This window comes from Microcaecilia unicolor, chromosome 4, assembly GCF_901765095.1.
Source record: "Microcaecilia unicolor chromosome 4, aMicUni1.1, whole genome shotgun sequence".
Taxonomy (NCBI): Eukaryota; Metazoa; Chordata; class Amphibia; order Gymnophiona; family Siphonopidae; genus Microcaecilia; species Microcaecilia unicolor.
This window is the reverse complement of record NC_044034.1, coordinates 52,158,206-52,184,942: the sequence shown is the minus strand read 5'-3', so window position 1 is coordinate 52,184,942 and position 26,737 is coordinate 52,158,206. Positions and strand designations below refer to the sequence as shown.

The 26,737-nt window shown below is 41.5% G+C and overlaps 1 protein-coding gene across 4 annotated transcripts in view; it reads right to left on the bottom strand.

The window, feature by feature from the left end:
* Positions 1-26,737, bottom strand: part of CEP126 (centrosomal protein 126) — a 252,066-nt gene that overhangs the window by 11,627 nt on the left and 213,702 nt on the right. For 3 of the 4 annotated variants that reach the window (XM_030200229.1, XM_030200234.1, XM_030200233.1), the window contains one exon: positions 23,020-23,069. The exons of the other annotated variant lie outside the window; for it this stretch is intronic. In XM_030200229.1, coding sequence (XP_030056089.1) covers positions 23,020-23,069 — 50 coding nt within the window. The remainder of the gene's footprint in view (positions 1-23,019; positions 23,070-26,737) is intronic. 4 annotated transcript variants of the gene reach the window in all.

Sequence of the window (26,737 nt, the reverse complement as noted above, 5' to 3'; positions counted from 1 at the left end):
AGTAGTGGATGCACCTTATACTAAGTTTCATCTCCACAGAGTAGTCCTCCACACGCACCCTAAGTTCCTGCCAAAGGTGGTGTCAGAGTTCCATCTGAACCAGTCGATTGTCTTGCCAACATTTTTTCCCCAACCTCATACCCACCCTGGCAAAAGCATCTTGCACACCTTGGACAGCAAGAGAGCAAGATGCACTTATTGACCTATAAGTGCATTCACTCTGCAGCTCCTCAGTACCTCTCCGCTCTCATCTCTCCCTACATTCCTCCCCGGGAACTCCATTCACTGGGTAAATCTCTCTTATCTGCACCCTTCTCCTCCACTACTAACTCCAGACTCTGTTCTTTTTATCTTGCTGCACCATATGCCTGGAATAGACTTCCTGAGCCAGTATGTTAAGTTCCATCTCTGGCCGTCTTCAAATCTAAGCTAAAAGCCCACCTTTTTGATGCTGCTTTTAACTCCTAACCCTTATCCACTTGTTCAGAACCCTTATTTTATCACCCTCACTTTAATATTCTCTTATCTCTTGTTTGTCTGTCCTAATAAGATTGTAAGCTCTGTCGAGCAGGGACTGTCTCTTCATGTTCAAATGTACAGTGCTGCGTATGTCTAGTAGCGCTATAGTAGTAGTAGTAGCATTGGCCTTTTACATGGAGCGGACAAATCCCTTTATACAGTCTGCTCAGTTGTTTGTTTCTTTTGACCCCAATAGGAGGGGAGCCACCATCGGTAAACGCATCATTTCCAACTGGCTAGCAGATTATGCCCAAGCTGGGCTGACTTTGGTGGTCATGGCTCATAATGTCAGAGCTCACTTAAAGTCTGCCTCCATCGAAAAGATTTGCAAGGCTGCGACGTGGTCTTCAGTCCACACATTCACACCTCACTACTGCCTTGAGCAGGATACCCGATGCAACAGTTGGTTTGGGCAGTCAGTGTTGCAGAATCTGTTTGGGGTTAAAATCCAACTCCATCCTCCTAAGCCCATTTTTATTCTGTTCCAGGCTGCACCTTCACCTAGTTGTGTTTTGTTTCAGGTTAATCTGCGTGTAGTCCTCACCGTTGCGAGGCCCAATTGACCACTGTTTGAGCCTGGATGCTAGGGATTCCCCAGTTGTGAGAATTGGAAGCATGCTTGTCCTCGGAGAAAGCGAAGATACTTACCTGCAACAGGTATTTTCTGAAGACAGCAGGCTTCACATTCTCACAATCCTATGAAGAGTTGTCTTCTTCATATTTTTTGTTTCATATTTATGCTGTTTTATTTAACTGAAGAGATGCGGTCGCGCGCAGGCTGGAAGGCACTCTGCACATGCGCACTGGGGTGCCCCTTGTGCCCCAGAACACTCTTGCAAACTTTTTTGTTGGCTATATTGCCGACCCGGGCGACACGGATTGTCTACCCAGTTGTGAGAATGTGAAACCTGCCGTCCTCGGAGAATACTTGCTACAGGTAAGTATCTTCGCTGTATCTGGGGAAGAAGATACAACAGCCTCAAGAAATATAAATCTTTGTCCAAAACAAACAAGTTGCAGTGATATTTCTGAATTACTTGTGCGTTTTGAACAAAGATTTATATTTCAGTGGGGTACTGTGGATCCGGGAGAATTAAATAAAGAGGTTGAATGTCATGAACTGCAATAAATGAAAGGGAAAGCTTGTCATTTTTTAGATACACACTCAAAGGGGTTGATTAAGTGATGTCATTCAGCATTGTAGAGGTAGTGCGGTTAATGGTTTAAATACACATGCACTGGCGTCGAATGGCAGTTAAGCTGGAGAGTGGTAATGTGACTTGGCACACCGACAAACAATGCTTTCCACTTCATTTTTGTTTTAACTATGAAGATTGATTGTTGAGATATAGTTGATAGGAATGTTCATACACATACAGTAATGGTGGTGAATATAATGTTTTCTGATGTAAGAATATGATGATATTTTGTAGAAGCTCCTGATGACTCTTCTAGCGAAACATGAGTCCATGTAGAGATTCTATACCAAAAACTTGGAATTTCAACCTGTGACTTTATTTGATACGAGTGTCAAGGAATAGTTGGTAGAGAACACCTTCAGCGATCATTAACTGGTGATTTGTTAAACTGGAAATTGGAAATTAAGATCTACTCCTGGAACATCCTAATGAGCATAAACAGTTTGATGAAGACTACAATTGGAAACATTTTATCCCAATTTGAAGTCTATTTTCAAAACTTCAAGAAAATATCAGTGACATATGTAAAGCATTTGGATTGATGCAATCATCAGTATAAAGCTAAGTATCTGCATTGTTTACTCTGTATTAAGGAGATAGGATAGTGTAAATGGACACTGATGTTTAAAAATAATGGACAATTATGCTTTCTATGCCACTTGAGAGGTTTTGTGAATAAGAAAAATATTTTGAATAAACTTTTTTGTAAACAGTGGAGGAAGAATTTCTTAATTAGACTGTATAATAAAACATTGTTGCACAAAACATGAAACAAATATATGAACTAATGAAAAGCGTACTGAACACACAAGTTTCGCTAATGTCAAATGAAAAACCACCAACAGCAGACAAGCTCACACAATATTTTGAAGAAAAATAATAAAATTAAGATCAAACCTAGCTGCAACACAAACAACACTCATAGATTTCCTATAAGAATGTGAAATCAGTGAGGACCACATCAAGGCAGACAGAATCTGGTCCTCCTTTAAGATATCAACAACCAGCTCAGTTAAAGCACTACTGACAAAATATGCACATGCCAACTGCCTACTAGATAGCTACCCAAACTACATGATGGAAATCCCACCAGATTGGTTCATCAAATGCTTAACTGAACATATAGAATACATGCTCTCAAAAGGCCATTTCCCTTCTGACAAGGGCAACATCATACTCACTCCAATCCCTTCAGATGCCACCAGAAGGATCAGTGAACTCACTAATTAAAGACCAGTGGCATCAATACTTCTGCTGACAAAAACAATGGAGGAACTAATAGCACAATTAATGGAATACCTAATGCACTACTCAGTCCTTCACAGCTCTCAATCAGGCTTCAGACCATGCTATAGCACTGAAACAGTCATAACCACCCTGATCACAAAATCCAAAAGAATAATAAGCCAAGGCCAGTCAATATTACTCCTACTACTACAATTCGATATGTCAAGTGCCTTTGACCTAGTAGATCACACAATACTAATGATCCTGCTCGACAACATAGAAATAACTGGAGCAGTAGCAGCCTGGTTCAGTGGTTCTCTAAGAACTAAATCCTACCTTGGCAAGATGTCCAATGAATTTTCAGACTCCTGGATCCCTGAATACAAGGTTCCCCGATATCACCAATATTATTCAATGTCCTGATGGCTCTATTTGGCAAGAAACTGGAAAAAATGGGTTTAAGCCCATTCATATACGCAGACAAATGTCACCATTTACATACCTTGCAACAACAGCATCACAGAGATACTGGATAAGGTCAAAAAAGGACTCGATCTCATGGAAAACTGAGTCACAACTGTCAAACTGAACTGAGACAAAACCAAACTCCTGGTTTTATCCAGCCAGTACAATCCCACTACTTACCAAAACCTCATAATAGATCAACAATCTTACACAATCAAAACACAAATAAAAATGCTAGGAATCATTCTTGACAAACATCTGACCCTTGAAGACCAAGTTGCTGCAATCACTTCAAAAAGCTTCAAAATACTATGGAAACTGAGAAGAATCAGAGACTATTTCCCCAGACAGTTATTCAACCTTATAGTGCAGATGCTGATTTTGTCCCAACTAGACTACTGTAACGCAGTATACGTAGGCTGCAAAGAAAACTTACTACGATCATTGTAGACCGTCCAAAACACAGCAGTGAGATTGATATTCAAAAAGTCAAAATATGATAGAACAACCCCACTACTCATAATGCTACATTGGCTCCCAATCAAGGCCAGACTATTTTTCAAAACCAGCACAATCATCTTCAAAATATTGTTTGGCATGTCACCGGACTACATGCTAGACATGCCCAAACTATCACCAAGAAATGCAAATCTAGGAACCAGAGGTTACCTACAACTTCATCTGCCCAGCTGCAAAAACCTACTATACAATTCCACCTACTACTACTACTACTATTTAGCATTTCTATAGCGCTACAAGGCGTTCGCAGCGCTGCACAAACATAGAAGAAAGACAGTCCCTTCTCAAAGAGCTTACAATCTAATAGACAAAAAATAAAGTAAGCAAATCAAATCAATTAATGTGTACAGGAAGGAGGAGAGGAGGGTAGGTGGAGGTGAGTGGTTACAAGTGGTTACGAGTCAAAAGCAATGTTAAAGAGGTGGGCTTTCAGTCTAGATTTAAAGGTGGCCAAGGATGGGGCAAGACGTAGGGGCTCAGGAAGTTTATTCCAGGCGCACCTACATGGCGGGATTTAGCTACCTAGGCTCAAAATGGTGGAACTCAATTCCCATAGTCATTAGAAGCATCATGTACTACCTCCAGTTCAGAAAAGTCTTAAAGATCTACCTTTTCTGAAAATTCTATGAGTAAAATATTCTGGAACAATACACAACACAACCTTTAACTGTAATGCATCTTTTCATTTAAGAAATGAACTAAGACATATCTTCTCAAGAGACCCAATGACTATTCCACATGCACTAATAGTTGTGTTGCCAACCACTGTAAAACACAGTATCATACAACCTTGTAAATGTAATTGAATCAATGTAATCTCTAACAACTGTTAAATGTAAGTCACACTGAACCAAAACTTGTTTTTGGATAATTGTAGGATACAAGCACAAATAAATAAAAAAATAAAATAAATATCTAGAGACAGAAACTTTTTTAAAAATTAAGTTTTTAGGGATTTGGGAAAGGATAAGTAACGATCATTGTATCTTATTACTTTAGGGGCCCTTTTACTAAGGTGCACTGAAAAATGGCCTGCGGTAGTGTAGATGTGTGTTGTGGGTGCACGCAGAATCATTTTTAGTGCACCTGTAAAAAAATGCCTTTTTAAAATTTTTGCCGAAAATGGACGTGTGGCAAAATGAAAATTGCTGCACATCCATTTTGGGTCTGAGACCTTACCGCCAGCCATTGACCTAGTGGTAAGGTCTCACATGGTAACCGGGCAGTAATGGTCTACATGCATAAAATGCCGATTACCACTCGCGCGCCAGAAAATACAAATATTTTCCGGTGCATGTATCGGATGCACGTCAGAAATGAAATTATCATAAGGGTCACACGGTAGCTGAGCAGTAACTCAAAATTGACGCACATTGGGTGTGTGTAGGCGCCTAAGTGGCTTAGTAAAAGGGCCCCTTAGGGAATGAAGTCCACCATTTTGTGCCCACATATGAAAACATACAGATTTTTATCTGATATTCGTCCTGTTAAGGAAGTGAAGGATGAGATAGTTTCTACTACCTAGGGATGCATTACAATCCGGGAAGTCTATCAAGTTTAGCATGTAGTCAGGCGCCATTCCATAAAGTATTTTGTATATGAAGGTACAGATTTTAAAAACAGACCTCGCTTTTATTGGAAGTCAATGTAGCCTGATCAATAATGGAGATGCTCTTTCAAATCTGGAAATTCTGAATATCAGTCGGGCCACTGTATTTTGTATTTTTGGGTCTGAAGCTCAATGACTCTGCAAGCTGAAGCAACTACAAACAAAAACACAATTTCCAGATCAAATAATTCAGATGACAGGAAACAAGCTGCTAAAAAGGGGCTTTCAACAGCTGGGCTCAATGAGGGCAATATAGAGATCCAATGACACAGGTGGAGGTTTGGCAGGGGGCTTTATTAATAACAAATCTCAAATGAAGCAAATGACTAGAGATTGTTCAGAGATGGGCTTACCTCACCTCCACTTAAATGAGTTAGCACCTCTTAGTGATGAGTTGTCTCTCAGCAAGGTGCAGGAGACTTCCTCCAGCAAATCTAAGGACCAAAAGTTTATTCTCTCAACATCCAAGCCATGAGAGCCAAGGGTTAGAGGTTGAGATGCAGAAGAGATCCCTCATTCTGCGTGATGAGGGTCGGAAAATATTCCAATCTTCACAGATCTTCTGAAGACAACTCCAGAAGAAGGGGAAACCAGATCTGCCTCAGCCACTAAGATCTGATTAGGTTCACAGTTCCCTGGTCTTGCTTGAGTTGTAAAGTCTTTTCTTTGAAAAGTATTGGAGGATTATGCATACCGAAGTCCGTTCCCCCATGGAGGAGAAAGACATCTGACACTAGTGTGCCATGTGATCAAAGCCTGGAACAGAAGTGGGGGACTTTTCTGTTGAGATGAGTTGCAAAAAGATCCACCAAGGGGGTGCCTCTCCCTTGGAAGATACTGTAGATGTGCCCATGTTGACAGACTACTTGTGCGGTTGCAAAACCCTGCTCAATCTGTCCGACAGGCAGTTGTCCTTTCCTGGTAGGTATGTGGCTCAACGGACCATTCCATGAAGGAGGGCCCACTGCCACATTCCCATTGCTTCCTGATACAAGGGGTAGGATCCCGTATCCCCAATGTCTAATACTCACCTCTCAACACAATACGAACAAATTCACCACCATTACCACACCAAACCTGTCCCTTCCAATATCGGACACCCTAAGAATCCTTGGAGTTACCATCGACCGACATTTAACACTTGAGAGCCACGCGAAAAACACAACCAAGAAGATGTTCCACTCAATGTGGAAATTAAAAAGAGTAAGACCTTTCTTCCTAAGGACCGTCTTCCGAAACCTGGTGCAATCAATGGTGCTCAGTCACCTAGACTATTGCAACGCACTCTATGCTGGCTGTAAAGAGCAAATAATCAAGAAACTTCAGACAGCCCAGAACACCGCAGCCAGACTCATATTCTGCAAAACAAAATATGAAAGCGCTAAGCCCCTACAAGAAAAACTACACTGGCTTCCACTTCAAGAACGCATCACGTTCAAGATATGCTCCCTAGTCCACAAAATCATCCACGGAGAAGCCCCAGCCTACACGTCAAACCTGATAGACCTACCACCCAGGAATGCTAAAAGACCATCCCGCACATTCCTTAATCTTCACTTCCCCAACTGCAAAGGTCTAAAATACAAACTAACGCATGCGTCAAACTTTTCCTACCTGAGCACACAGTTATGGAACGCACTACCGCGCAACTTAAAAACGATTTACGAACCAACTAACTTCCGTAAATTCTTGAAGACCCATCTCTTTAATAAGGCATACAACAAAGATCAACCAATGTAAATGTATGCATCCCCTCCACAGATATTCAGAACTATTTTATAATATTTGCTTGTTTAAAATTCTACTATGTTACCCAAGATCTTTTCTGTAACACTAAACGTCTATTTTCTAATCTATTTCCACTACTCATGATATATTGTAAGCCACATTGAGCCTGCAAAGAGGTGGGAAAATGTGGGATACAAATGCAATAAATAAATAAATATAGAACACTATTAAAAACTCTTATGGCATGTATCTTGCTGTTAAGAATACTCAACACAAAGAATAGCAAGCTCGTCTGATTTTACTTCAATATTATTTGTTTAATTTTTTAGAGTCAATTGTTTAGAGGAAGGAAAAGACCTCAGATGCTCGGCTTGTTGTCACTATTTTAACAACAAAGATGCCATGCGAGCGTCCTTACCGGTCTAAAAAACCTCCTCACTTTTTTCAAATTTTTTGATATAAATTAATCCTTTTCTTTTCATTCACTCAATTGCTTTGCTTCAAATTTAAATCTTTATTCTCTGATTAAAACTTTGAGAGTTGAAGGACACATCTGTTTCAAAGGAAATTCTTCTCTTGTTTTTTTTGGTTTGCGCCTCCATTTCACTATATGCTTCTTTGGGAGACAAACCATCAGCATTACATTCTAAGGGCCCTGTTTACTAAGGTGCATTAGCATTTTTAACGTACTTACAATTAACGTGCACGTCACCCATGTAGGTGCCTATAGTGATATTGTAGGTGTGTATACAGTTAATGTGCGTACATAGTTAACGCGCTTTAAAAACGCTAACGTATCTATAATGCGGCTTAGTAAACAGGGCCCTCAGTGTCCTGATTGAGTGCCTGCAAGTCCAATCCCATGGTATTAACTCTCAAGATTTCAATCAGAGAATAAAGATTTAAATTTGAAGCAAAGCAATTAAGTGAATGAAAAGAAAAAGATTAATTTTGTATCAAAGAATATGAAAAAAGTGAGGAGGTTTTTTTGACCGGTAAGGATGGTTGAATGGTACCTTTGTTGTTAAAATAGTGACAACAAGCCGAGCATATGAGGTCTTTTCCTTCCTCTAAACAATTGACTCTAAAAAATTAAACCAAAAAAATATTGAAGTAAAATCAGACAAACTTGCTATTCTTTAGATAGCACACTGCAGTCTGGTTGTCTGTTTGTATGAGAATAATTTGGTTCGGTAGTTGATCTCTGAAAGCCTTTAGATTATTCCAAATGGCCCTTAGCTTGAGGATGTTAATATTGAGATCTGTTTACTGAGCAGACCAAGTATCCTGGGTGCGAAGCCCATCCACATGAACTCCCCAGATTAGATTGGATTGCATCCATTGTTAGCACTTTCTGAGGAGATGGAATTTGGAATGGTAGTCCCACAGTCCAACTCATTCAAACTGTCTACCAGAGAAGGGCATGAGTCAACTCTGGAGAAATATGGATGACATCCGCTAGATTCCCAGCCGCCTGAGACCACTGGGAAGCTAGGGTCCACTGGGCTACTCTTAAATGGAGACATCCAAAAGGAATGACATGCACTGTTGAGGCCATGTGGCCCATTAATCTCAACATCTGCTGAGCTATGCTGCTTTGGACTTTGAGGGCAGAGACCTTATCAACACTTGCCTCACCTTTTGGAAGAAAAGCCAGAACTTCATTGTATCAAGCAGGGCTCTATGTACTCCAATCGCTGGACCAGGAGAAGGCAGCACTTGGGGTAGTTTATGATGAACCCTTGGAGCTCCAACATCCGAATAGTTAGGCACATTGACTGTCACCTCCTCCTATGATGTGCTTTTGACCAGCCAATTGTCTAGATCATGAAACACATATTTCCAGCCTGCGCAAATATGCTGCAACTGCTGCTAGACACATGGTGAATACCCTGGGAGCTAACATGAGGCCAAATGGCAGAACATGGTACTGGTAGTGCTGTTTCACTATCCAGAATCTGAGATACTTCCTGTGACTGGGAAGTATCAAAATGTGGATATAGGCATCCTTAAGTCCAGAGAGCATGTTCCTGAATCATGGGGAGAACGGTGCATAGGGAAATCATCCTGAAATTATCTTTGATAAGGAATTTGTTCAGGACCCCAAGGTCTAGAATGGGATGGATCCCCCCTGTTTTCTTTGGGACAAGGAATTACCTGTAATAGAATCCCTTTTCTTCTTCCCCTGGTGGAAAAGGCTCGACTGCATGGGCCTTTAGAAGGGTGGAGAGTTCCTCTGCAAGTAACTTTCCTGTGCTGAGAGCTGAATGAACATGGTCTCAGAGGACAATTTGGAGGTCTTTGATGCCAATGAAGAGCGTAATCAAGACGGACAATGTGAAGGGCCCACCAGTCAGAGGTTACGAGGGGCTACCTCTCTTGGGAAAAACTCAGCCTCCCTCACCCCCCCTCCCCCCCCCCCCCACCGGTAGGTTATCCAGAATGGCCACTGTTATGGCAGTTATGCTCTGCCGGAGCCAGTCAAAAACTCATCCTCTGTTTTGGCTGGGGAGCTTAGGCTGGGCCTTAGGCGCAGGTTGTTGACGAGAACAAATGCACTGGGTCTGAACCTGCTGAGGCTGGCGAGAAGAAGGAGCATACCTATTCCTCTGAGAGTAGTAGGGAGCTCTATTCATCTTGTTTGAAAACATTCTGGATGAGGAGGGTGCAGAAGGCGCTTGGTTGGAGACAGTATCAATGGTATCAGTATATTTCTTTATGAGGTCAGCAAGCTCCTCACCTTCTCTCCAAAAAGGTTATCCCCCCTCCCCAGAACATGGCACCCACCAATTTCTGCTGGACCACAGGGCCCAAGTCAGAGACTCACACCCATGAGAGTCTGTGCATCACTGTACTCTGGGCAGAGATCCTGGATGCCACTTCAAAAGTATCATAAGAGCCCCGACCAAAAACTTACATCATGCCTTTTGATGTTTGGCCAACTGGTGAAGAGATTCATGTTGCTTCTGTGGGAAAGCGTCTGCCAAATGCGATATTCTGCACACCACGGTCCGCAAGTAAAAGGCTTGTGTAGAGCTGGCAAGATTATATGCGGGAGATGAGCATAGAGGCCTGATACGTCTTCCACCCAAAAGAGTCCAGGGTTTGATCTTCTGTGCCTGGGGGTGCCGAAGTAAAGTCCCTAGAACCTCTGGCTCTTTTGAGTGCAGATTCCACCACCAGGGAATGGTGAAGCAACTGTGGCCTATCAAACAGAGGGGTACTCTGGATCTGATACATAGTCTCAATCTTTTTGGGAAGGACAAGTACTGACAGACAGGACTCTCAGTTCTTCACCTGAAATTGTTGCAGGATCTTGTGAAGCAGGACTGTCACAGCTTCTTTAGAAGGAGAGTCAAAATCTAGGACTTCAAACATCTCATCCCTGGGCTTGTCCTCCATCTCCAACCGAATTGGAATGGCCGCCACTATTTCCCTGACAAAAGAGGGGAAGGAAAGGCTCTCAGGTGGAGACTTCTTCATTTCCTCTGGAGGGGAGGGGTCAGATGGGATACCATAGGACTCCTCCTCTGAGGAGTACCTAGGGTCCTCATCAGACGTCCATAAGCGCTCCTCATTGTTGTCAGCAAAGAACTCCTCATGGGCAGGCTAAGACCGAGCCTTCCTTGAGATAGAGGAACCATGTCCGTGCCTGGAAAGGCATCAAGGTGTAGGCTCCACCCATGACTCTGGTGAAGCTTTCTCCAACGTGTAGGGGATGACAGCATGGGCAGCTGTGGATACTGGTACCTCATATGGCACCAGTATTGGAGAACTCACCATAGGCTGAAAGCCATGTGGAGTAGCAGAAAGAGGCATAGCTGGTGCAAGCACCCCAGATACTGATGCACTCTGTTGCAGTAGCCCCGCCAAGTACTCAAAAAGCATGGCCTGGATGCGCTCATTGAGTGACGACATTGGGAAAGGCTGGGGTGTCGGTTCAGAGGCAGCCTGCTGAACTGTCGGGGTTGATTCAGGCACCTGGTCCTGGCTGCATGGAGACTCTTGCATTGACATCTCTACAAAGGAGGGGGAGCAGTTCTCCCAGTGCAGACGCTTCTCAGGGACTGGATCCCTCGGTGCCCCATGCATTGAGGGGGATTGATGTTTGTGCTTCATGGCCTTTGCCTGATGCTGAGTATCGACACTCCTTGATGCCGAGGATGATGTTGAATCCCCACATGCCCTCAGTGTCGGGTCTGATACTGACTGGTCCTGGGGGCCCTGCACAGTGGCCACAGTTGAGGTATGTAGAGACCTACTTGATGCACGTCCACTCCCAGTCTTGTAGCCATGTGGACTGATGCACCCGATGCAAGCGCCAACGTCAACGTCAATGCTGATGTCGATGATGCGGACCTGGCTCCAAAAATGTTGTCTCTTTGAGCCTCTCTGGACAGCTGGGTTGTTTTCTGCATATTCAAACAGCACAGTTGGCAGGGGAATGTCCTGGCCCCAGACAATGAAGACACCAATAATGAGTATCTTTGCCAGAGACTGTCCTATTCCACTGGGCACAGTGGTTAAAGCCACTGGAAACCTTCGATTACATGGAAGGTAAAACAGCTGTGGCTAAATCAAATAACTCAATGGTGACTGAAAAAAGGGGCAAGCACCAGAAAAAAGAGAGAGACAAATGCCTTTCCGGAGCTGAGGCCTATGAGGACCTACCGAGCAAGCCAAAAATAAAAGAAAACTTAAAAGTGGGGAAAAACCTAACTAAAACAATAAAGGACAGAGAGGAAATTTTCTGAAGACAAATAAAAATTAGGGAAAAAACCCAGAAGGAAGACACAAAAAGTTCGAATAAAGCAACTCATGTATCATATGCGGATGAAGACAAGCTGCTGCTCCTGCACGCTCTCGGCAGGGGGGAAGGCATGTGCAGTGGGGACACTAACTCATGTTCTTAAAGACATATACACTTTAAAAGTTCTCCACACTGGAAGATGTAGATGACATCACCCACATGTGAGAATATGGCTTACTTGTCCTTGTTGTCACGGTTGTGGCCGTGCCCTTATGTTCAGATCTAATGTTTCTCGGTATCTAGCTCTGTGACCTCTCCAGTCTGCCTTTATCCCTATTGTTGTTCTTCCTGTAAGCCAAGCCTCGCTTTGGTCTCCCTGCTTCTGCTTCATTTCCTGTTGTTGTTCTTTCTGTTAGCCAAGCCTCGCTTTGGTCTCCCTGCTTCTGCTTCATTTCCTGCTTGTGACATCAGCAGCCTACTCCTTTATAAGGACCCAGGGAGCTTTCCTACGTTGCCCTTTGCAAGAGGTCTCTTAATCTTGTGTTACAGGTTTAGATCATATCCATACCTGGCTTTGTTCCTCCGTGTTTTGCTCCTGAAGGTCTGTGCTGTGTTTCAATGCTTTCGTTTCTGTGAGTTTGCTTTTGAACCTTGTTTTCTGAAAGCCTGGCTGTAGAGCCACACCCTGCCCTTGGTGTCTGTATCTGTGTGACTTCCCTTGGCTCCTGCTTTTAGTCTAGCCCTGCTTTTGACTCTTGCTATAGTTAAGCTCCGTGTTTAAGCCAATCTCTGTGTTTAGCCAAGCTCTGTTTCTGTTTTCCATGTTCTGTTTCCTGTGTGTGTAGTTCTTTTCTGTTAATTCTGAGAGTCTGTAGAAGCCAGCATTGTCCCTTATTATCTCACTGCTATGCAGGTGTGTCTGCTGCCTCTCAATCTGCCTTGCCTTTCCCTTCCAGCTGTGGATGTTGGTAAGCTCATTGCTTCTTTGTTTGTTTGCCTTTCCTTAGTCTGCTTAATCCTTTGCCTGCTAAGTTCTGTTCCTGTTGTGTGTTTGAACCAGGTTCTGCCCCTGCTATGTGTTTGAGCTAGTTTCTGTCCCTGCTCTCTGTCAAGCCATGTCCCTTTCAGTATCCTGTTCCTGTCAAGCCAAGTCCCTTTCAGACTTCTGTTCCAGTCAAGGCAAGCCAAGTCCATTCCAGAATCCTGTTCCAGTCAAGCCAAGCCAAGTCCATTCCAGAATCCTGTTCCAACCAAGTCCGTTCCTGAATCCTGTTTGAGAATCCTGAATCCTGTTCCAGCCAAGCCTATTTGAGAATCCAGAATCCTGTTCCAGCCAAGCCTGTTTGAGAATCCTGAATCCTGTTCGAGAATCCTGAATCCTGTTCCTGCCTTGTGTATTGTCTTGCTTCTGTTATTCTGTTGCCTAGCTCCTGCCCCATCTTGCCTGTCTAGTTGTGCTTTGTTTTGTCTCTTTCAGTCTAGTCCTGTCCGGATCCAGTTCTTGCCTTGTCCTTGTCTTGCCCTTTTCTGGACCCAGTTTTAATCTACTTCCGTGTTTTGCCTTGTCTTGCATTTCTGGGTCCCAGTCCCAGTTTAATCCAGTTCTGAGTCTTGCCTTGTCCTGTCTGGGTTCCAGTTCTGGCCCTTGCCTTCTTTTCCTTGCTTCGTCTGGATCTGGTTCTTATGTTGTCCATTGTGTTTAGTTACCTCTGTCCTGCCTTGTTGAGTCTGTTAGTTAATCCTAGTCCAGTCTGTTCTGATTCCTGCCTGTGCCAGCCCAGGTGATTTGTCTGCCAAAGCTCCAGCTTTGGTCCAAGGGCTCACTATTCCTGACAGTTGTGACACTTGTAGAAGTGAACTCTAGTTTTAAAAAACTTTTATTCAAAGATGGAGACTGAGAACAGACTGACTAGAGGGACTGCTCAGCCCACTTACAGGTTACTTAGAAGTCAGTGGTTTTGAGTCTCCATCTGCTGGTAGAGGTGCATAACCTATTCATCTGTGTCAGTCTGGAAGGATGCTATAGAATTAAGCTTAACCACAAAACAGAGTGCTGAAGTGCCTCTACATAACATGAAAAATCTTCTTAAGATATCCTGTTGTATGTAAAAGGAATGCAGAAAATTCACTGCATTAATCCAAGTTTATTTGTTATTTACTACCCCACTCTATGTAAGCCGTCAGAGCGGTTTACAGTCTAAGATAAGAGGAAAGAAGGACATAGGGGAGAGAGCAAAATAAAAAGTGCAATGGACAAGGACTAGACAAAATAAGGGTAGGATGATAGAAACGAGGATGAGATAGAACAAAAGGAATGCTCTGCTACGGCAGTCTATTCTGTCCAGGTATTTAAAAAGGAATCATTGGTAAGCATCATTGGTAAGTATCTGCAAATAAGTGAATTTTTAGTTCAGCCTTGAAAGCTGATAAAGTGGATTGAAGTCTTAACAATCAAGAAAGGGCATTCCAGAGCCTTGGTCACTGTATAGAAAAGATGGAATCTCAGATGCGTTAGTGAATTAGTATACAATAACTTGGGATAAAAAGCTGGTTTTGCTGGGTGGATCTCAATGTCCTCTTTGGGCAATATGGGATAAGAAGTCTGGAAAGGTACCGCAATTCATTATGAGAAAGAGTTTTGAATACAAGTAATATAATTTTGAAGATAATACAGTGAATTATAGGCAGCCAGTGAGCATCTTTAAGACGAGGTGTAATGTGATCAAATTTCCTGGTCTTGGTTATCAACCTGATTGCAGTATTTTGTATGATTTCAAGGCGGCGTAATCCAACTCTTTGTGAACCAGTGAGTTTTACTTTAATGGAAAATATGCAGAAGATAAAAATTCTTCATGTAATGGTTAATCATCTATTGAAGTAATTTTGTGCATTAAAAAGGGCTGTGAGAATATATGTACACTGGCCTTAAAGTGACAGTCTCAGTGACAGTCAGCTGTTACAGATGCCTGAATTGCTCCAGAAATCATCTCCAATATAGATAGGTGAAGTATTCATTTACATTTGCACCTGGTATTTTCAGCAGGCAGCAAAATGAGACAATGCATGTTTTTTCACCCTCCCACTTGCACATGCCTCTGGGAATGTCTTCTTACAACCTGACTAAAAGCATGTATGTTGAAAAAAGCTACACTAACCCAGACCAAGGAGGGCAGTTTTCAGAAAGGACAATTTGCCCAGTATGATTTACATGCAGAAGAAAAGGAGGCAATCGGAGAATTTTCAGGGAAGCCAGTTTATTCATGTACATGCCCATTTACCTGGGTAAACAGTTGTGAAAACTATATGCATAGGCAAAGGAAGTAATATAAGAATTCCAAAGAGATTTAATGAATGTTATGTGCCAATTAAAAAAAAAAAACCCCAAAAAACAAACAAACAAACCAAGATTGTTGTAGATCAGGTGCAAATGGTAATAATATAATTTGAAATCTGTGGCAGTTGGTGATTCAGAGCTGGAGACTAAGGGGTCCTTTTAGTTAGGTGCACTGATGGATTAGAATGTGTTAAGTGCCATACATTATCGTGCACTATATCTGTTAGCGCACATTGGTAAAATGGTGAATTTATCCATAAAACAAACAAGCAAACAGACAAAATACCTACTCAGTTTATGTGCAAGTGCATCCAGGGAATTCCCTGGAAAATGTAGCAAAAATATGGCGTAGCAACATCATTTGCAACTATAAATCAACATCTCTATGCTTTAAATGTGACAAATTTAGTTTTATTCATGATCACAGCTTTGAGAATTTAGAGGAGGGGCTTAAGAAATGCACACATTTGTCATGTGATGCTTTCTTAGTGAACAGACATGTATTTCTCAACTCTCATCTGTTCTGGGGCCAACATCTTAAATAATCCCAGTTTACAATGAATTGGTGAACCTAGCATTAAAAATACTTGCAGCCAAAATCTTGATGGTTTTCCATATGGAGCAGGAATGTGCTACAAAAGCCTCTATTCAGACTAGCAAGCTACTAGCAGTCTATGACAAATTTTGTTGTACAACAAAATGACACTAGCTTCATTCTCTTATTTGCCTTACTGTGTTCTGCTCATAATGAATCTCCGTTGCCAGAGTCAATAAAAAAAAAACTGATCTGCTAACTATATTTTGCTAAAATTAAATCTGCAAGTGCCACACTGAGCAGTCAATTATATAAGGAGACTACAAATTGTGCAAAACATGTGGCTGTAAAGCTTTTGATAGGCTCCAGAAAATTTATTATTTCCATATGATTCCTATGGGCTTCCTCTCATTTGCCACACCGGGAATCACTAACATGGTTTAGTAAAAGAGGCCCTTAATTTATATCATGTAGATTTCTGACTCAAGCTTTTAAAGTTGTCCAGGTCAATAATTAAAGCAAGTTATTCATTCACCGGCCACTGGTGAATATATAACTTGCTTATCCATGTAGTTACAAAAAATCAATGTGGATCATTTAAATCACTACACAGCTTGATAATAACCGTATCAGAAGTGGCAGAGCGAAGATAGGCTACAATTATGCATTTAGTGGTGATATTCAGCTACTAACTCCCAGATTCTGTATAGTGCGACATGAGTTGCACACGCAAATCGTCATATTCTGGATTTATGTGCACAACGTAATTAGCTTAATAAGTCAGACAGCACCAATAACTGAACTTAACAAGTAATTATTGACACTGATTGGCATTATTTAGAATTTATGCACACAAATGTCTAGGCGTATTCTATAAACTGATGTACGTAAACTCTAAGACGTGGTTCTGAAAAGGGGGCGTGGCCATGGGTGGGTTGTGGGTGTTCCTAGAATTTATGTGCTAATCTCCATAGTCTTTTCCACTTAGTTTTAAAAACTTTGTACCACAGCATTAACAGACAGAATCTAGCAGGCACTGCAGGATCTAGTTTAGTGTTCCCACCCATCCCTAGGACAACTCTTCATTTATAGTCAGTTATTGTAATTAGGGTAACAAGCAAGGAGTGCTCTTGTAGAGTTTTAAATACATTTCATTACCATCTAAGAAGGAAACACTAAATAAATCATACAATATACTATATAAACTAAAAGACACTTTTATATTAGGCTAATATCCTTAATACTGTAGCAAGTTTTACATTATTGAAAAACTCAAAAACACTAAGCTGGAGTCAGCAGTCCAGCAGCAAGAGGGGTGCTATCCTGTCTTTTGCATTGAGTGTCACATGTATGGTTATCTCCCAGTTGGTGAGATGTCATATGTGTGTGCCCAATGCAAAGAGCTCCTAGCTCTCAGAGAATGTGTCCGTTCTCTTGAGGCTACAGTAGCAGACTTGGTGGAGCTGAGGGAGACAGACAGGTACATAGAGGAGACCTACAGGGATGTTGCAGAGAAGTCCCACCTCCAGTCTGGTAGCCCCTGTGCTACCTTGGAGGAGGGAGTCTCCTAGAAAGAGAGCATCACCCTGGTGAAGTAAGAAGTACTCCTGTAGCCAGGATCTGCCCACCAGGGGGTGTACTATCCTCTCGCACTGAGGATATGTCTCCAAGTGCTGACCAGGAGGGAAAGGTTAGGACAGCTGTTGTAGTTGGTGATTTGATCATTAGGCATATAGATAGCTGGGTGGCTGGTGGATGTGAGGATCGCCTGGTGACTTGCCTGGCTGATGCGAAGGTGGGGGACCTCACACGTCACCTAGATAGGATTTTCGATAGTGCTGGGGAGGAGCCAGCTGTCTTTGTACATGTGGGTACCAATGACATAGGAAAATGTGGGAGAGAGGTTCTGGAAGCCAAATTTAAGCTCTTAGGTAGAAAGCTCAAATCCAGATGCTCTAGGGTAGCATTTTCTGAAATGTTACCCGTTCCATGCACAGGGCCCAAGAGACAGGCTCCATGGATGAGATGATGGTACAGGGAGGAGGATTTTAGGTTTATTAGGAACTGGGCAACATTCTTGGCAAGGGGGAGCCTATTCCGAAAGGATGGGCTCCACCTTAACCAGGGTGGGACCAGGCTGCTGGTGTCGGCATTTAAAAAGGAGATAGAGCAGCTTTAAAACTAGAAATGGGGGGGGGGGGGGAGGCCGACAATCGCTCAAAAGCGCATGGTTCGTGATAAGGTATCTTTCAAAGATATCACCAAAACAGGGAAGATAGGGTATCCTGATAGTGAGGTTGCAAAAGAGACCATAGCAGATCAGGTGTCCTTAAATAAACATAAAAATCAGACAAAAGGAAATAGATTTATCTTCAATCCCAAGAACAATTTGTCCTTGTTCTTGAAGAACAATTTAAAAAGCCACTGCTTATCCGGGAAAAGAGCCACGGTAGCTACCAAGGTTGCCGCCATGGCTAGTTCTGTCTCTGAGGTCTCCAGTAAGGCAGTAACACTTAAATCAGGTTGTTCTTCTTTTTGAGGTATAATATGCTTGAGCAAATGGCAGAATAGTGGATTCAGGAACTTCCAAAATTTCAATTAGGTATCTTTTTCCAATAGGGTTTCTAAACAATTTGCTCATCTGCATTCCGTTTTCGTTAGCTGCTGTCGTCTTCGGAAAAAGGCCTTTAATGCATGTCACAGTTTAAAACTTTTTTTTTTTGTTACATTTGTACCCCACGCTTTCCCACTCATGGCAGGCTCAATGCACCTTACATATTGTATACAAGTACTTATTTGTACTGGGGCAATGGAGGGTTAAGTGACTTGCCCAGAGTCACAAGGAGCTGCCTGTGCCTGAAGTGGGAATTGAACTCAGTTCCTTAGTTCCCCAGGACCAAAGTCCTCCACTCTAACCACTAGGCTACTCCTCTAGGGTAGCATTGTTTGTTAAAGGGTTGTAAAAGGGTCGTTAAAGTTTAGTGCATCTGGCCCTCATTGTCTTACAATTACCTGGTCAGAGGAAGGTGGGGAGGAGGTGGGGGTACTTGCTCCACACCTGGCCTGCTCAATACCATTGTAATTTACAGAAAAAAAAGACATTTCCACTTCTCATCATCTGTATATTAATTCTTAGATATTAGATATTTAGCAGTAGCACACCTCCACCAGCAAAATCAAGGACAGCTTTATGGAGCAGCTGGTACAGGAGTCAACAAGAGAAGGAAAAATTCTACACCTAGTCCTTATTGGAGCTCATGATCTGGTGCGGGAGGTAATGGTGTTGGGGCTGCTTGATAACAGTGATCATAATATGATCAGATTTGATATTAGCTTTGAAGTAAGTATACATAGGAAATGAAATACATTAGCGTTTAACTTTAAAAAAGGAGACTATGATAAAATGAGAAGAATGGTGAAAAAAAAACTTAGAAGAGCGACTGCGAGGGTCAAAAATTTACATCAGGTGTGGATACTGTTCAAAAACACCGTCCTGGAAGCCCTGGCCAAATATATTCTGCGTATTAAAAAAGGAGGACGGAAGACCAAATGACAGCCGGTGTGGTTAAAAAGTGAGGTGAAGGAAGTTATTAGAGCTAAAAGAAAATCCTTCAGAAAATGGAAGAAAGAACCGACTGAAAATAATAAGAAACGGCATAAGGAATGTCAAGTCAAATGCAAAGTGCTGATAAGGAAGGCTAAGAGGGACTTCGATAAAAAGAATGTGTTGGAGGCAAAAACACATAGTAAATTTTTTAGGTATATTAAAAGCAGGAAGCCGGCAAAAGAATCGGTTGGACCGCTAGATGACCGAGTAAAAGGGGCGATCAGGGAAGACAAAGCTGTAGCGGAGAGATTAAATGAATTCTTTGCTTCAGTCTTCACCGAGGAAGCTTTAGGTGGGATACTGGTGCCGGAAATGGTATTCGAAGCTGAAGAGTTGGAGAAACTTAATGAATTCTCTGTAAACCTGGAGGATGTAATGGGGTAGTTCTACAAACTGAAGAGTAGCAAATCTCCTGGACCGGATGGTATTCATCACAGAGTACTGATAAAACTGAAAAATGAGCTTGCGTAGCTATTGTTAGTAATATGTAATTTATCCTTAAAATCGAGTGTGGTACCGGAAGATTGGAGGGTGTCCAATGTAACGCTGAGTTTTAAAAAAGGTTCCAGAGAAGATCCGGGAAATTATAGACTGGTGAGTCTGACGTCGGTGCCGGGCAAAATGGTAGAGACTATTATTAAGAACAAAATTACTAAGCATATTCAAAAGCATGGATTAATGAGACAAAGTCAACATGGATTTAGTGAAGGGAAATCTTGCCTCACTAATCTACTACATTTCTTTGAAGGGGTGACCAAACATGTGGATAAAGGTGAGTCGGTTGATATTGTTTATCTGGATTTTCAGAAGGTGTTTGACAAAGTACCTCATGAAAGACTCCAGAGGAAATTGGAGAGTCATGGGATAAAGGTAGTGTTCTATTGTGGATTAAAACAAGTTAAAAGATAGAAATCAGAGAATAGGGTTAAATGGTCAGTATTCTCAATGGAGAAGGGTAGTTAGTGGGGTTCCCCAGGGGTTTGTGCTGGGACCGCTGCTCTCTGGAATTTGTTGCCACAGAATGGAGTGGAGGAGTAGCCTAGTGGTTAGTGCAGTGGACTTTGATCCTGGGGAACTGAGTTCAATTCCCACTGCAGCTCTTTGTGACTCTGGGCAAGTTACTTAACCCTCCATTGCCCCTGGTACAAAATAAGTACCTGAATATATGTAAACCGCTTTGAATGTAGTTGCAAAAACCTCTGAAAGGCAGTATATCAAGTTCCATTTCCTTTAACATATTTATAAATGACCTAGAGATGGGAGTAACTAGTGAGGTAATTAAATTTGCTGATGACACAAAGTTATTCAAAGTCATTAAATCGCAGGAGGATTGTGAAAAATTACAAGAGGACCTTATGAGACTGGGCGGCTAAATGGCAGATGGCGTTTAATGTGAGCATGTGCAAAGTGATGCATGTGGGAAAGAGGAACCCGAATTATAGCTATGTCATGCAAAGTTCCACGTTAGGAGTCACGGACCAAGAAAGATCTAGGTGTCGTCGTTGATGATACGTTGAAACCTTCTGCTCAGTGTGCTGCTGTGGCTAAGAAAGCAAATAGAATGTTAGGTATTATTAGGAAAGGAATGGAAAACAAAAATGAGGATGTTATAATGCCTTTGTATCGCTCCATGGTGCGACCACACCTCGAATATTGTGTTCAATTCTGGTCCCCGCATCTCAAAAAAGATATAGTGGAATTAGAAAAGGTGCAGAGAAGGGCAACGAAAATGATAAAGGGGATGGGATGACTTCCCTATGAGGAAAGGCTAAAGCGGCTAGGGCTCTTCAGCTTGGAGAAAAGGTGGCTGAGGGGAGATATGATAGAGGTCTATAAAATAATGAGTGGAGTTGAACGGGTAGATGTGAAGCATCTGTTTACACTTTCCAACAATACTAGGACTAGGGGGCATGCGATGAAGCTACAATGTAGTAAATTTAAAACAAAACGGAGAAACTTTGTCTTCACTCAACATGTAATTAAACTCTGGAATTCGTTGCCAGAGAATGTGGTAAAGGTGGCTAGCTTAGCGGAGTTTAAAAAAGGTTTGGACGGCTTCCTAAAGGAAAAGTCCATAGACCATTATTAAACGGACTTGGGGAAAATCCACTATTTCTGGGATAAGCAGTATAAAATGTTTTGTACTTTTTTGGGATCTTGCCAGGTATTTGTGACCTTGATTGGCCACTGTTGGAAACAGAATGCTGGGCTTGTTGGACCTTTGGTCGTTCCCAGTATGGCAATACTTATGTACTTATGTTATAGAATATGCCCGTTCTATGCATTATGTAGGCATCAGCATTTACACCAGGTTTTCATTTGCATAAATGGCCATAATTAAATATAGTCACAGAAAATGGGTGTGGGGCGTACTCTATAAACTATGCTTAGATTTAGGCATATTCTATAAACTGCGCCAGGTCATTTGACCCCAGGTGGATTACAATATCAGTATTAGAATCCTTACTCTCTTCTTGGATCACATTCAGTATTTGGATGGTACTTCTGATAGCAGAGGATCCTGGAAGGCATTTCACCAGGTTAGGACCCTTGAATTGTGTTCCCAAGTTAACGTGTCTTATAATGGAGTCTCCTAGCAGTAAGAATTTTCTGCTTTGAGCTGATCTGTCATTGTTTTAGGGATTTTGGTTGTGTTACATTCCTTGCCTCTGGGTTCACCTCAGTACTTCTTTTCTGAGCATCATGATGCTCCAATGCAGCAAAGGAATTATATAGGAGCAAAGGTTGGGAGGGTGAATGCCTCTGTGACACAAGTCGTAAAGTAGCTGAGCCTACTGTGACCCATCTCTGTTGCTTTCTTCTCTGCAGCAGTGCTGATGGTAAAATGGCTGGAAATTGGGTAATCCTAGATGTTTCCTTAATTGTCTATATTGAAATATAATTTCAGAAGTGCAGAAATACTAGAAAATATGGATTTAATGTTAATGAATATATGCACATACCTAGATTTTTTTTTTATTTATACAAAAGTTGGATTTCATTATGAGCTCAAGATACAGGAAAGAAAACATCTAATTTAGGGGCCCTTTTACTAAGCTGTGGTGAGCACTAGCATGTGCTTATTGCAGCTTAAAATGGCTCACCATGGGGTGGACTTAGGCATTCTGTGGTTAGTTCCAAATTGGCATGTACTAACTGCACGTTAAAAAATATTTTAAAATTTTTGTTGGAGGGGGTGTGTCTGGGGCGGAGAGGAGGTATTTCTGCGCTGATCAGTTAGTGCATCCACATTACTAACTGGTTAGCACAAGATTACAGCCCGGGCCCTATACTGCCTACAAAATTGGTGTCAGAAAGTGCTCACGTGGTAATTCTTTTTAATGGCTGCATGCTAATGGCAACATTAATGCATGGCTATTAATAGGAGAAATAGAGAACTGGCCATTTTCTGGCTGTAGTAAAAATGGCCTTAGCAATGGGAAGATCTGCAAAAGAGTGTGCTAGGGCCACTTTTTACTGCAGCTTAGTAAAAGTACCCCTTACTTTCTTAATAGTTCAGTATTTACCTGTAAAATGCCTGGCACAGATGGATTTTTGATAAAGCCTTCTTTGACATCTACAAATCAGTAGATAAATAAGCAAATATCAGCGTTAAACAGATCATGATTTATAAAACAACCAGTAAGCAAAATCTTATATAAAATTAGAAGATCTTTCTTTTACATTTTCTTTACACGTTCTGAAACACTGTGAGTTAGATTTACAGATTAGGAAAAAGCTGGAGTAAAACTTTATGTTTGTATATAAAAAATGTATGATTAATTCATAAAAGTTTTTGAAGAGGAAAAATCCCACAGAAAATCTTGTGCAAGTAAAAACTTGTGCATAAAACTTGATGTAATAATTTCCTAATTTTTAAGTGTAACTATTACAGCAGTTCTTTAAACTGCTAGTCAAATTAGATGTACTTCTATGAAAAACAACAAAGCCAGGTAGAAAACAATTAAAAACATGGTTTATGGGAAGTCACAATAAGGCCAGCAAGGACATATGAAATGATCAAACAAAACATTTCATAAAAGATAAAAATAAATGAATGTTTACAGAAAAATGTCTAGCTATTCAAAAAAAAAAAAATGCAAAACCCAGAAAATGAAAGAGACAGATAAAGAGACAAAGTGGTTAATCTCAATAGTCCCTTACTATTAGTCATTTACTAATGGTAAAAGAATGTTCTCAGTCACTAAATGACCATCGTTTGGTTCTTCCTGGACCCAGAGCTGCCCAGTTTGAAAGCACCAGGTACTGTGGAGGTCTTATACTAAGCCGCGGTAGCGTTTTTAGCGTGCGTTAATGATTAGCACATGCTAAACGCTAGAGATGCCGATATATTCAGTAAAGACAGTGACAACACCGGGACGGAGACGTAACCTTGAAACAGCCAAATGGCGAAACATGATGTCATGTCGGACAAGAGAGCCCCTTGACAAGAGAGTCATTTAAGTTAAGTGCTTTTGAAATACTAACCCACAGTAAATGTGTTTGCTTGAAAATGCAAAGCAATTGAATACCTAAGGGTTAAATTATTTTTTAAAAAAGTTATAAAACTAGAAACAGCAACAAAAAAGTAAATGAAAAAGATTTTCTTTAGAAGACCGGTGACGAGTGGAGAGTGATACGCAAAAATGTTAAATATACCATAGCTCTGTAAAACTGAGGTCTTCAGAAAATTAGAGCTGAGATCTATAACTGCCAATATCACAAACCTGCTAATAAAAACTACTCAAGCGTTGTGAGAAGGGATTTGTGTTAAATATATGAGCATTAGTGTGTTTATTGATATATTCGTATGGGTATCTCTAGCGCAGAGCCGTAGCGAGGGGAGCTGACACCCGGGGCGGGTCGCCACTGCACACACCCTCCTCCCGCTGGAGCGCACCCCCCCCCCCCCCCCCGGAGAACATACCTCCCCCCCGGAGCGCATACCTGCGGAGAGGGATGGGCGGGAGGGCCGATCCGCCCCGACTGCACGTTGCTGGGGTGTGTCGGCTCCACACTGGTTCACTGCTCTCTCTGTCCCGGAACAGGAAGTAACCTGTTCCGGGGGCAGAGAGGGCAGTGCACCAGCGCGGAGCTGACACCCCCCAGTGGCGTGCACCCGGGGCGGACCGCTCCCCCCGCCCCCCTTTCCTACGCCACTGCTCTAGCGTTTAGTGCATGCTAATCATTAGCGTGCGCTAAAAACTCTACTGTAGCTTAGTAATAGACTCACTGTGCCTTTTAGTTTACTGCCACATTCACTTGGAATAATCTTCTTATTGAGATCTATAATGATTTAAGGTTTAAAAGTTTCACAAAGGCAATAAAGACCTGGTTCTTTCACCAGGCTTTTGACGCTCACTGAGGGTTTTTGCTTAGTCTGAAGGCATTTTTCTCTATTTCACTGGCATTCCTCCCTACTTCCTATTTCTCTATATCCTTTTTCTTCCTCAATTATCCTATCCTTGTGTCTTTTTCTCTCTTCTTCTCCAGATGCGGATGTGTTGTGTGTATGGTGTAATTCTTTTTTTGAAACATTGTAGTTCCTTTGTCTTTTTTTAGCCTGTACACCGCCTTGCCCTGTGAGTCAGTTAAGGCAGTAAAGCAAGTTCAAAATAAACATAAACAGTGTTTTGCTATTTTTAAGTAGTAACTGTGATTGTAACCCCATAACACAGTGAATATGTATAAAAATTTATCTCATGAGTGCTCATTATAGAGATCCTGAAAACATGAATGGCAGGGTGACACCAGGACAGGATTGAGAACCACTGCTTTAGAGAATCAACATATTTAAAGATATGAACAAAATGAACACAGATTAAGCTTTAAAAAGACAATTTTCAAAGCCTATACCTAGGTAAATTGGCTTGACTGAAAGTTGCTGTCCTCATAGTGCTAAAGGTATGCAGGGGCTTTCACAGCAAGGGTGTGTTTAGATTGGTTATTTCAAAATATACACAAAAAAGGCAACTCTATAAAATAGGTGACTGCATTTATGCACCCTTTATGCGCATAAATGTACACAATGCTAGCACTTACATGTGTAATTGTATACTTACCTGCAAAAGGCCTAGTAGGGCACCTGAGCACTATTCTGTAACAGCACGTGTAAGAGCCACAGCGCATAAATGCAAGGAGGGCATATACATGGGCAAGGCTTCCACTTATGTGCATAATTTACAGAATGCTGTCAGTTATGAACTTCACTGCTGCATTTATGTGCCCGTAGGTATTTATTTATTTATTTTTTATTATGCTTTTAAGTTTTACAAAGATACAACAATCTTTGAAGGAAATACACCAAGTTTGTAAAGAACAAATCAGAATTTTTTTTTTAACAAAGAAATAGTTCTACTTGGTTATTTAGTCCACAATTAGAAGGTTCCTTGATTATACATTCCAAAGGAAGTTGGATTATAGATGTAATAGTTATAGGTAAACTATAGGTAGTCATCCCCTAAACATTTGGAACTTCACCGATAATTCTCTGAGAATTCAAAAAAACTGCGCAATTGGAGAGGTTCAAAATACATATTTCTTATCTTTGAGGAAAAGAATACATTTACATGGGAATCATAGTTGGAAACGGACATTCAATGCTAAAGCCTCTTGTCTCATTTCAAGGAATTTTTTTCTCCTTTCCTGAGTCCATTTGGAAATATCAGGAAAAATCAAAACTTTCCCTCCTAAAAAAATAGGCTGGGCTTTTTGGAAATATAATCTCAATAATGCTTCCTTGTCCTGTAGAAATACAAAAGAGACCAAAAGTGTAGCTCTAGTTTTTACTTCTTCCTCAGATTGCTCTAATAAAGTAGAGATATCTAAATTGTCCAATGAAACTTCCTGTTGAGGCTGATCTTCATGTTTCTCTTGATTTTTTTTTGCTGATTCAGGACAGTTGTCATATAATATATTTTTTGAACAGGTGGAAAAGAGTACATAAGTACAAAAGTAATGTCACACTGGGAAAAGACCAAGGGTCCATCGAGTCCAGCATCCTGTCCACGACAGCGACCCATCCAGGCCAAGGGCACCTGGCAAGCTTCCCAAACGTACAAACATTCTATACATGTTAGTCCCGGAATTGTGGATTTTTCCCAAGTCCATTTAGTAGCAGTTTATGGACTTGTCCTTTAGGAAATCGTCTAACCCCTTTTTAAACTCTGCCAAGCTAACCGCCTTCACCACGTTCTCCGGCAACAAATTCCAGAGTTTAATTACGCGTTGGGTGAAGAAAAAGTT